The sequence below is a fragment of the Eschrichtius robustus genome, chromosome 14, assembly GCF_028021215.1.
Source record: "Eschrichtius robustus isolate mEscRob2 chromosome 14, mEscRob2.pri, whole genome shotgun sequence".
NCBI lineage: Eukaryota > Metazoa > Chordata > Mammalia > Artiodactyla > Eschrichtiidae > Eschrichtius > Eschrichtius robustus.
Window position 1 is genome coordinate 7,293,965 of NC_090837.1, and position 10,919 is coordinate 7,304,883.

General features: G+C 52.0%; 1 protein-coding gene and 1 long non-coding RNA gene across 2 annotated transcripts; one reads left to right on the forward strand and one right to left on the reverse strand.

Moving 5' to 3' along the window:
- Nucleotides 1-72: 72 nt before the first annotated feature.
- Nucleotides 73-8,275, forward strand: LOC137776304 (uncharacterized). The gene is made up of 3 exons (XR_011076197.1): nucleotides 73-198; nucleotides 1,784-1,994; nucleotides 5,035-8,275. It is a non-coding gene; the product is annotated as an uncharacterized lncRNA (long non-coding RNA).
- OGFOD2 (2-oxoglutarate and iron dependent oxygenase domain containing 2) lies at nucleotides 955-4,770 on the reverse strand. The gene is made up of 7 exons (XM_068562611.1): nucleotides 4,191-4,770; nucleotides 3,708-3,764; nucleotides 2,850-2,963; nucleotides 2,661-2,760; nucleotides 1,884-2,011; nucleotides 1,379-1,633; nucleotides 955-1,305 (listed from the first exon to the last, which is right to left on the reverse strand). The coding sequence occupies exons 1-7, from the start codon at nucleotides 4,320-4,322 to the stop codon at nucleotides 1,042-1,044; spliced, it is 1,050 nt and encodes a 349-aa protein (XP_068418712.1). The 5' UTR covers nucleotides 4,323-4,770; the 3' UTR covers nucleotides 955-1,041.
- Nucleotides 8,276-10,919: the final 2,644 nt, after the last annotated feature.

Genomic DNA, 10,919 nt, shown 5'->3' on the forward strand with positions numbered 1-10,919 from the left:
GCAAACTCTTCAATAGTAACGACAGCAGCAAACTCACAGGTCTGTTAAAAATCACTGTATAAACGGGAAGTCACTTGATCTCCACAACACCTCTAGGACACGAGTACTTTCCAGAGGAGGAAACAAAGGCACGGAGAATCACGTGGCTTACCCACAGTCACAGCTGGAAGCGGCCGAATCAGAATTCGAAACCAAGAGGTCTGGCTCCAAGTCCCTGCTTTTAATCCCTCTGCAGTAACCCCTCCACACGGTCCAGAAGATGCTGTCGGTGGCCCATCTAAATCCCTATGTAGACGGGGCGCTCACTCCCAGCGTGGTGTCTGCTGCTGACACCTCACACCTGTACTCTTTTTTTTTAACATTTATTTATTTTTTATTTTATGTATTTTTGGCCGCGTCGGGTCTTAGTTGCGGCACGTGGGCTCTTTGCTGTGGCGCACGGACTCTCTAGTTGAGGTGCGCGGGCTCAGTAGTTGCTGTGCATGGGCTTAGTTGCCCCGCAGCATGTGGGATCTTAGTTCCCCGACCAGGGATTGAACCCGTGTCCCCTGCATTGGAAGGCAGATTCTTAACCACTGGACCACCAGGGAAGTCCCTCACACCTGTACTCTTCTCTCGAAGATTCCCTTGGCCTCTGGGAACCACCTTGCCCTGGAGATGGATGTCTGGGAAGTTACTCACTCCCTCCCTACCCCAAAACACCCTATAGCCAATATCTGATGTGGAGGGCAAACTGTGGTATGATTCATGCTCCAGAGAGCCCCGTGGGATCGGGCTGAGGCTGGATGCCATTTCAAACCATCTTGGCCCAGTTCCTTCCTGCTCTGTCCTGCTCCCTCTTCTCCCAAGAGTATCCCCTCCTTAAACCCCCTGCACAGGAATCCCTGTCTCAGGCTCTGGTTCTAACAGACTCGATCTAAGCCAACGTGTCTGCTGAAAGAATGACCCAGAAGCTTGTGTGTCCTTTTGAACCAAGATGTGCTGAGGGCTGCAGGGTGTTTATTTCTGCCCCTCACCCCCCCACACTGGCCCCAGCCAGGCTCAAGTCAGTGCACACACATCCACCGTGGCGGGCTCCTCGCGGGTGAAGCCGTCGCCGAAGCCCTCATCATCCACCAGGTCGGGCTTGCGGCAGCACATGGGGCAGAGGCGGTTGCGCACAGCAGAGGCGCGGAGCCAGACGACCAGGTTCCAACGCTCACCAGTGCCCAGGGGCCGGGCCCCGTGCAGCTGGCCCCCCCGGTGCAGGATGCCCTGGCCCACCACATGCTCCACCTCCATGGGGTTGGCCAGGGCCGAAGGCGCCTGTGGACAGCGGGGCTCAGGCCTGGGCACTCTCGGTGGCCCCGGCCCTGCCCCACGGGTCACACACACTAACCTGGAAGAGGTCCCCAAAGTAGAGGGCGCCCCCCGTGAAGGCCTTGCCCAGGGCCACGTTGAGGGTGAGCTCGGCGTTATCGTAGTGGCAGCCCAGCTCGCGATCCTGGCCTGGCGCATATTTGACCACGAAGGCGCGGTGGGTGTCCAGCCAGCCCCTGTACTCTGGGTACAGCAGGGCCATCAGCGGCTGCAGGAAGCGCTCCCTCAGTGGCGTCACCAGTGGCTCATCCAGGCCCAGCTCATGTAGCAGCACCTGGGAGGGGGATCCCAGGGTCAGCAGGGAAACTGGTAGGGCCTCACCCTGGGTCCCTGGGGGAGTCCCTTACTAAGGGCACTGTTAAGTGCTTTGCAAACATCAACGTGCTTAACTTCATAATAATCCTGCTGTGATCTCATTTTACAGATGGGGAAACCGAGGCTTGGAGAAGGTCTGCAGCGCTGGGGTACGTCTCACCAGACGATGTCCCCACCTCCTCGGGCCCACGGGGTGGAGCCTCACCCACCCCGTAGTTGTTCATGGTGTTGGGTCTTCCCTTGGGCATGTCCGACTGCTCGAAGTGCTCCAGCTCCTCCAGCAGGGCCTGGCAGAACGGCGCTGTGAACACCGGCAGCCGGTAGATACGCTTCTCCTCTGTGGAGGGAGGGATAGTCGGTTGGTCGGGAGCTCCGGTGTGGGTTTCAATCTGCCCATAACCTTTTCACTTCCCCCAGCCTCAGTTTCCTCATCTGTACAATGGGGATGACGTGAGTACTCACCTCTCAGGGCTCTTGTGATGATTAAATGACATAACGTGCGGCAGGGGAGCCCTATTCTTGGGCCCCCCACTCATCCCTGAAGCCTCACCCTGCCCTGAGGTCTAGCCTCCAAATTCAGATGTGCACCCCGTCCGGCGAGCCCTCTCCCACAGCTCCAGGTCCTGGCAGGTTCATTCTTGCCCACTCCTTCAGGTCTTGGGATAGGAACGGCTCCCTACCCCCAACCCCACCCCCGCTGCTAGCCCTGGGGCGGGTCCCTCCGCATCCCTTGCTGATTCCTTAGCCCACACTCAACTGTCCCTTTGTTAACCTCTTCAATCACCCCTATTTGAGCGTGTCTGATGCAAGGCACTGAATAACTGTTGGATAAGTGAGTGAATGGATACAGATGCCCTGCTCCTGATGGGTCTGTCCTGCCAGCCCTTCTCAGTCCTGCTGGTTTCATTTTTGGAGGCAGATATGGTGGGTGGAGGGACCTCAGTCTCCCACCCCCAGTGCTGCAAGGTGATGGGCCAAGACCTCACCCGAAACTGTCTCCAGCCGCTGGAGAAGGCCCTGGAGGTCTGCACCTGGCGATGTGCTGTACTCAACTGCGGCCAGAAACTCGGGGGCCAGAGCCACATCCTGGGGGCAGAACACACAAGCCATGGGGCAGACAGCCCCCAGGCCCAGATGCCTCCGCCTCCTTCCGGTAACCTGCCCCTGCCAGGTACCTGCAGCGAGTTGTAGACATCGGGCCGTGCTGGGTGGTAGGAGCTCGCAATGAGGGCCTTCCTGGCAGCCGACTCCTGCCCCAGCCGCTGCCGCCGCTCCACCTCCTTCTCAAGCTGGGGTCACACAGGGCCTGGTTATGAGGTTGGGGCCTCCCATCCCCCCCGAGGCCACTGTGCAGATGAGGAAACTGAGGCTCAGGAAGCCCAGGGCATGGCCAGGGCTGGGAGCAATGTCTCCCTGTGCTCCTGACTCTACCAGGGTAAATGGCAGGTGCTAAGCTGTTAGCTGAAAGGGAATCCTTCCAGAAGGGGGCCCATCCCACTCAGGGCTGCACCAGCCTGAGCCTGGCTGGGATGAGACCCCTCACTGCTCCTCAACCAGCTGGGCCCACTCAAGGAGGGGAAACAGAGTTCCGGTCAAAGCTTGTGTTCCAGAGGCTGCAGCGGGCTGTCCTGGGAAGCTTCCCGACACTTAACCCCCAGGTGGGAGACAAGCAGCAGCCGCAGAAGTGGCGTGGGGGGAGGGTTGAAGAGCCAGGAGCCAGGCGGCCCTGGGTGGGACCTCAACTCCACCTGCTGTGAAACCTTGGGCAAGTGACTCCTCCCCGGAGCCCAAGTATCTCATCTCAAAAGGGCATGAGGCAGACAACTTGGCGTTTTTCCTGCTTTCCCTTTTTCTGCTGCCAGGACCCAGGTGCTGTGGTGAGTGAGGACAGGAAGGGGGAAAGGGGAGGTCTAAGGGTCTGACACTGGCAGGCCTGCGGCTGGGAGACTCCTCATACTGCTGATGCAAATCTAAAGAGGAAGGGCCAGGCTGGGTGCGGAGGGAGCAATCGAGGGCGGGCGGGGAGTTGTTACCTCTCCCAACAGCTGCTGGAAGTCCTTGGGGCTGACACAGCCTCGGCTGCGCAGGATCTGGGAGCAGAAAGGCCAGTGAGCGCGACGGTGTGACCTTGTGACGTTTAAGTCACTTAAACGTCTCTGAGCCTCAGTTTCTCCTTGAAATGGAGATGATCCGACCTCACAGGATCATTGTAAGGATGGAATGCGATAAGCACGTTGAGCACAGAGCAGGGTTCCCAGCTGCTCTTGGTAATAACGCTGACAGAGTACTCTGAGCCAGGCCCTGCCCTGAGCATTTTGCATGTACGTTCATTCATTCATTCCTCACGACAACCTCACTAAGGACACCATTATCCCCATTTAAGGTTGAAAACAATGAGGTACCTAAAGGTTAAGTCATTCTTATCGTCAGACCTGAGCGCGCCAAAGGCAAAGCAAACGACCCCTCCGCCACCCCTCCCCGCCCATTTCCCCGTAGAGCCAATAGAGGCCACTCACGGGGCCGTAGTCCTGGCGCAGCTGCTGCTCGCTCCGGAAGCGCACGTGCAGGCCGTAGCGCGCCACGTACAAGTTCTCGGAGCAGAAGCAGGCGCAGCGGCAGAAGCGCCGCGGAGTCGCCGCGGTCCCCATGGTGAGGTGCCGCGCGCGGACCCGCCGGCTTCCGTAGGGACACTTCCGGATACGCCCCCAGCCGAGGCGGTCTGGAACCAGCGGCCAAGGGTCCGTTCTAAATTCCCAAGTGTGGAAAAGAACGAAGACTCCGCCCCAGAAAACGGTCTGCGGTGCAGGAAGATGCTCCCGGCCGGGTTGGGGCTGGCAGCCTCCGCTGGGAGCACGCGGCCTTCTCGTTCCGCCTCAGAGTTTCTCCATCCACGAGGCGGGAATTAATTGTCCCACTTTACAGATAGGTGAACTGAGTCACACATTCACAGGACGTGGAGAAGTAGGGACTCGGGATCTCAAGATCCTCTGCTTAAACGCTGGCTCCCTTTTCTGCTCGGAGGTTTTGAAGAACAAGCGAACGCCACGAGGACAGAGCTCTAGGGTCTGACCTCGTTCCCTCCAACTGCTCTCCAGTTTTGTGCGTCTGAGCTTGGGTTTAGCATTTATCCCGCGTCCTTGCCCGGCGCTCCCGTTGCCAACGCCACAGTCTCTTAGGGTTCGCCGCGGATCGCCCCAGTGAGTGTCCCTACGAAAACGCTCCGTCCGGTGAGACTTCCGGTGGTGCTCCCGACGGATTCAGGTGTGAATAGGGCGTGGTCGGTCGGTGGCCACACCCAGTGCAACCAGGTTCAAGTTCTGTACAGCCGCGGTGTGAGATGAGTGTATTTCTGTCTTACAGAGCGTGCCCTCCATCCTCGGGGAGACCCATCACAGCACACGCAAGCCATATCTGGGAACCCCGTCATGGTCCGCCGTGCATCCCCAAGACCTCGGTCTGCAAAGCCCCGAGAAGAAGCTTGGATGTCAATCCTATTGAGCTGGCAGAACTAAGGCGTGCAGCTGGGGAGGAAGTCTTGACCCCTGGAAATGACCCCTGCCCCCTGCCTTAGAGTTCCCTCCATGGCTCAGCGTGATGCAGGGATAGGGGTGGGGAGGAAGACTCTGGGGCTTTAAGACTCTGGCCCTTACCCTAGATCAACAGGTGACTACAGATGACAGCTGTTGACCGAGGCTCCTCTCTACCGGACCTGAGCTAACACATCTACCACCCACCTTATCTCCGTTCATCCTTACAGCAAACCTTTGAGCTAGGCACTATTATAGCACCGTGTTACAGACGGGAGAACCTGAGGCCCAGAGAGGTGCAGTGACTTGCCCCCTGTCACTCTCCAGTAAGGGACACATATGGGGTTTGAACCCAACAGTCTGCCCTCTGAGTTCCCTGTTCACCACAATAGGAATTCTCTGAGTGGTGGGATTTTGAGGGATGTTGACTTTTCTCTTTGGGCTTGTTGGCATTTCCTTCCTTCCTTCCTTCCTTCCTTCCTTCCTCCCTCCCTTCCTCTCTCTGTCTCTCTCTCTGTCTCTCTCTTTCTTTCTTTCTTTTTCATATATAAATATATATATATATATTTTGGTCGCACCGTGTGGCTTGCGGGATCTTAGTTCCCCGACCAGGGATCGAACCCATGCCCTCTGCAGTGGAAGCACCGAGACCTAACCACTGGACTGCCAGGGAATTCCCTTGTTGGCATTTTCTTGATAACTCTACTTTCCTTTCCCCATGTGTAGACACAGGTTCACGCTCACACACTCACATCCACAGTCACACACACAAACACAGCCTTACATGCTCACACATGCTAACACACATTCACACACAATCACACATGCGCTCACACCCTCACACATACCATCAACACACTCACCCTCGCTTGAACACACACAGCATTCCACATACAGTCACAGTCGCACACTCCTATTCATACACCCAATATCTCACACACATGCACACCCGCACAAACGTACTCATCCGCACTCACATCCCACACACAGTCACACATACACACACACACAGAGGCAACACAGCCCCTGTTCCTTTCTTCTCTAGGGCTCCGCGGCCCACCCCTTGCTCCTGCTGAAGCCCCAGGACCCCAGAAGGAAGATGGGAGACCTCGAAGCCCTGTGATGCGGTGCCACGCCGTCCTCCCAGCTGTCTCCATCAGCACATTCGGGGGACCAAGGCTTGAGCCAGCCAAGTCTCCCCTCCAGCACCTTGAGGGGCCGGAAGAGGGCCCCTGCTCTCTGGACAGAGCCTGCACAACAGCCTGATTGGTTTTCACACTGGTTGGGCAGGGGCAGCGAGACCCTCCTGTCTGGGAGTGTGGAAGGAGTGCGTGTGAGTGTGTGGAAGTGTGTTTTGAGTGACGGACAAGATCCCTGCCCTTCTGAAGCTTTCAGTCGAGTGGGGGAGACAGGAACAAGCAAGGAGCAGTACGAGATCAGGTTATCCTCGTTCAGTTGTAAGTGCTGGGAAGGCACTAGGCTGATGGGATGGCGAGTGCCCGGAGGTGGCTGCTTCAGACACGGTGGCCAGGGAAGGCCTCCTGAAGAGTGACATTTCAGCTGAGCTCTAACTGCTGCAGCGAGATCTGCAGGAAAGGGTTCTAGACAGGGAGACTGACGGGGCAAAGGCCCTGCAGTGGGCTGAGCTTGGCATGCTTGGAGAACAGCAAGAAGCGTACAAGAGGGCAAGTCATAGGGAACGAGGCCAGATGGTATTGAGACCAAATTGGGCTTAGTAGGCCACTGGTAACATTTTGGATTTTACTCTGTTTGCAAAGGGAAGCTGTTTAGTCCTCACAGCAAACCCTATGAGGTAGGAACTATCCCCATTTTACAGATTTGGAAAACGAGGTTCAGATGGCTTGAATGACCCACCAAGGTCACACAGCTCATATGTGGTGGAGTCTGGAATGGAACCCAAGTCTGACTCTGCTGGGTTGTTCCTAAAGGCGCAGCCAGGTCTCTCAGTGCCCCCTCCCCTCCTCAGGTGTGAAATCCAGGTCACTGGGCCGCGGAGATCCTGGGGCCCAGCCCAAGCCTCCTGAAGCTACCAGGCTTCCCCAGGGAGGAGAACGACGGTTGGGAACCTGCTTCCCCCCTCAAGGACCCAGCTCCCCAGCCCAGAGCTGTGTGGCCTGAGAAGGTGATTAAAGTTTTACAGCCATCTTGATTGCCCAGCGATAGTGAAGGGCCCTGCTCTCCAGGAAAGGATCCATTTCCCCAGCTCTGCGTTCATTCCACTCCTAAGTGCCTTCCTTCCCCAGGAGGCCCAGGGGAGACCGGCTCCCCAGGCAGCCACCACGCAGGCTGGACCCGAGCAGCTTCCCCCCCCCTCCCCAAACACACACACGTGCACACCCAGGCTCCCTGGCTAGTATTCTCCTTTTACAGTAGTTTTTGCAAGATAACCGTTTCCTGCTCCTCAGTTTAGACTGGCCCTCCCCATGCCCCATCTCTTCCTTGGAAACAGAGTCCCCAGCCCCACCCTGCCCCCGCCTGGGCTTGGTCACCACAGGGAACAGCAGCCAGAATATTAATAGTAAGCACCGAATCAGTACGCTCGTAGCCAGCACTGACGTACTTTTGTTGACCTTGTGAGGTATTATTATCCCTGTTTTACAGATGAGGAAACGGAGGCTCAGTGAAGTACAGGGGCCTGTCCAGGGTCATAAACCTAGTGAGTGCAGAACCAGAATTAGAACACCCATCCTTTGGATTCCAGAGTGGTGTGTGTGTGTGTGTGTGTGTGTGTACGGGTACGTGTATGTATTTGTATATATGTATGGTATGTATGTGTATATATATATGTATACATGTGTCTATACATATTCTTTTGAATTGACAGCACACATGCACAAATGGGCACAAATCATAAGTGTACAGTTTGGTGAGTTTTCACAAACTAGACAGCACCCAGATCCCAAAACAGAACATCCCAGCCCTGCAGAAGCCCGCATCCATGTCCCCATCAGTCACTACCCACCTCCCGTGGGTAGTCACTATTCTGACTTCTAAGAGCAAAATCAGTCTTGCCTGTTCTTGAATTTGATACAAATAAAATCATACAGTATGTATTATTTTGTATACCGCTTCTTTCACTCAGCATTATGTTTTTTTTTTTAATTGAAGTATAGTTGATTTACAATGTGTCAGCTTTTGGTGTTCAGTTATACGTACATATATAACATACATTCTTTTTCATTTATATTGTATGTATTCTTTTTCATACTTTTTTTCCTATATGGTTTATTACAGGATATTGAATCTAGTTCCCTTGTTTACCTCTTTTATATATAGTAGTTTGTATCTGCTAATCCCAAACTCCTAATTTATCCTCCCCCACCCCCAGCATTATGTTCTTTCTTTTAAAATTAATTAATTAATTAATTTATTGGCTGTGTTGTGTCTTCATTGCTGCACGTGGGCTTTCTCTAGTTGTGGTGAGTGGGGGCTACTCTTCATTGAGGTGTGCAGGCTTCTCATTGTGGTGGCTTCTCTTGTTGTGGAACACGGGCTCTAGGTGCGCAGGCTTCAGTGGTTGTGGCACGCGGGCTCTGCGGCATGTGGGATCTTCCCGGACCAGGGCTCGAACCCATGTCCCCTGCACTGGCAGGCGGATTCTTAACCACTGCGCCATCAGGGAAGCCCAGCGTTATGTTTTTAAGATTCATCAGTGTCATTATGTGTAGCAGTGGCTCATCCTTTTTCAGGGCTGCATAGTATTCCACCTGGTGACCACTCCACCATTCACTGAGTCATTCTACAGTTGATGGACATTTGCATTGTTTCCGGTTTGGTGATGTCATGAATGAAGCTGCTATGAACAATTTTTATTGTGGTTAAAATATACATAACATAAAATTGGCCATTTAACCAATTTTTTAATAGACTTTATTCTTTAGAACAGTTTTAGGTTCATAGCAAAATGGAGTGGAAAGTACAGAGATTTACCACGTGCTCCCTGCCCGCCTCCCACACAGAGCCTCCCCCACTACAAACATCCCACACCAGATGGTACATTTGTTACAATCGAGTGTCACATTGATGCATCATTATCACCCAAAGTGCATAGTTCACATTAGGGTTCACTCTTGGAGTTGTATATTCTATGGTTTTTGACAATGTATTGGGCCATATATCTACCATTACGGTATCATACAGAATAGTTTCACTGCCCTGAAAATCCTCTACTCTCTGCCTGTTCATCCCCCCATCCTCCCTTAACCCCTGGCAACCACTGATCCTTTTACTGTCTCCATAGTTTGATCTTTTCCAGAATATGATATAGTTGGAATCATACAGTGTGTAGCCTTTTCCGATTGGCTTCTCTCCCTTAGTAATATGCATTTATGTTTCCTCCATGTCTTTTCTATGGCTTGGTAATTCATTTAGTCTTAGCACTGAGTAATATTCCATTGTCTGAATTACCATTTTATCCATTCACCTACTGAAGGACATCTTGGTTGCTTCCAAGTTTTGGCAATTATGAATAAAGCTGCTATAAACATCTATGTGCAGGTTTTCGTGTGGACATAAGTTTTCAACTCGTTTGGGTAAATATGAAGGAGCATGATTGCTGGATCGTATGGTAGAAGTATGTTTAGTTTCATAAGAAGCCGCCAAACTGTCTTCCAAAGTAACTGCGCTGTTTTGCATTCCCACCAGCAATGAAAGAGAGTTCCTGTTTCTCCACATCTTCGTCAGCATTTGGTGTTGTCACTGTTTTGGATTTTGGCCATTCTATTAGGTATGTAATAGTACCTCATTGTTGTTTTAATTTGCAATTTTCTAATGACAAATTACATTAAGCATCTTTTCACGTTTATTTTTCATCTGTGTATTTCATTTGGTGAGGTGTCTGTTCAGGTCTTTTCCCTCTTTTTAAATCAGGTTATTTGCTTTCTTATTGTTGAGCTTTAAGAGTTCTTTGTATATTTGGATAACAGTCCTTTATCAGATACATTTTCTCCCAGTCTGTGGCTTATCTTCTCATTCCCTTGACAATATCTTTCGCAGAGTGGAAGTTTTTAATTTTAATGAAGTCTAGCTTATCAATTCTTTCTTTCATGGATCATGCCTTTAGTATTACATCTAAAAAATCATCTCCATGCCCAAGAAAATCTAGATTTTCTCCTAGGTTATCTTGTAGGAGTTTTATAGTTTTGCGTTTTACATTTAGGTCTATGATCCATCTTGAGTTAATTTTTGTGAAACGTGTAAGGTCTGTGTCAAGATTTTTTTTTTTTTTTTGCATGTGTATGTCCAGTTGTTTCAGCACCGTTTGTTGCAAAGCACCATTTGTCTTTTCTCCACTGTATTGCCTTTACTCCTTTGTCCGGAGATCACTTGACTATATTTATATGGGTCTATTTCTGGGCTCTCTATTCTGTCCCATTGATCTATTTGTTCTTTTGTCAACACCATGCTGTCCTGATTACTGCAGCTTTATGGTACGTCTTGAAGTTGGGTAGTGTCAGTGCACCGAATTTGTTTTGCTCCTTCAATATGGTGTTGGCTATTTTCACACAGCAAAAATAACAGAGCCTGGATTTGGCCCCAGACCTGAGTCATTCTAGCTTTTGGATAATCCATCCAAGAGCTTTTCTTCACATACAATTATATATTTGCTTTTGTTTTTGCACAAACAGTATCACACTTCAACTTGATTCTACCCCTTGTTTTTACTCAATAGATTTTGGAGGTCATTTCATACCTTTA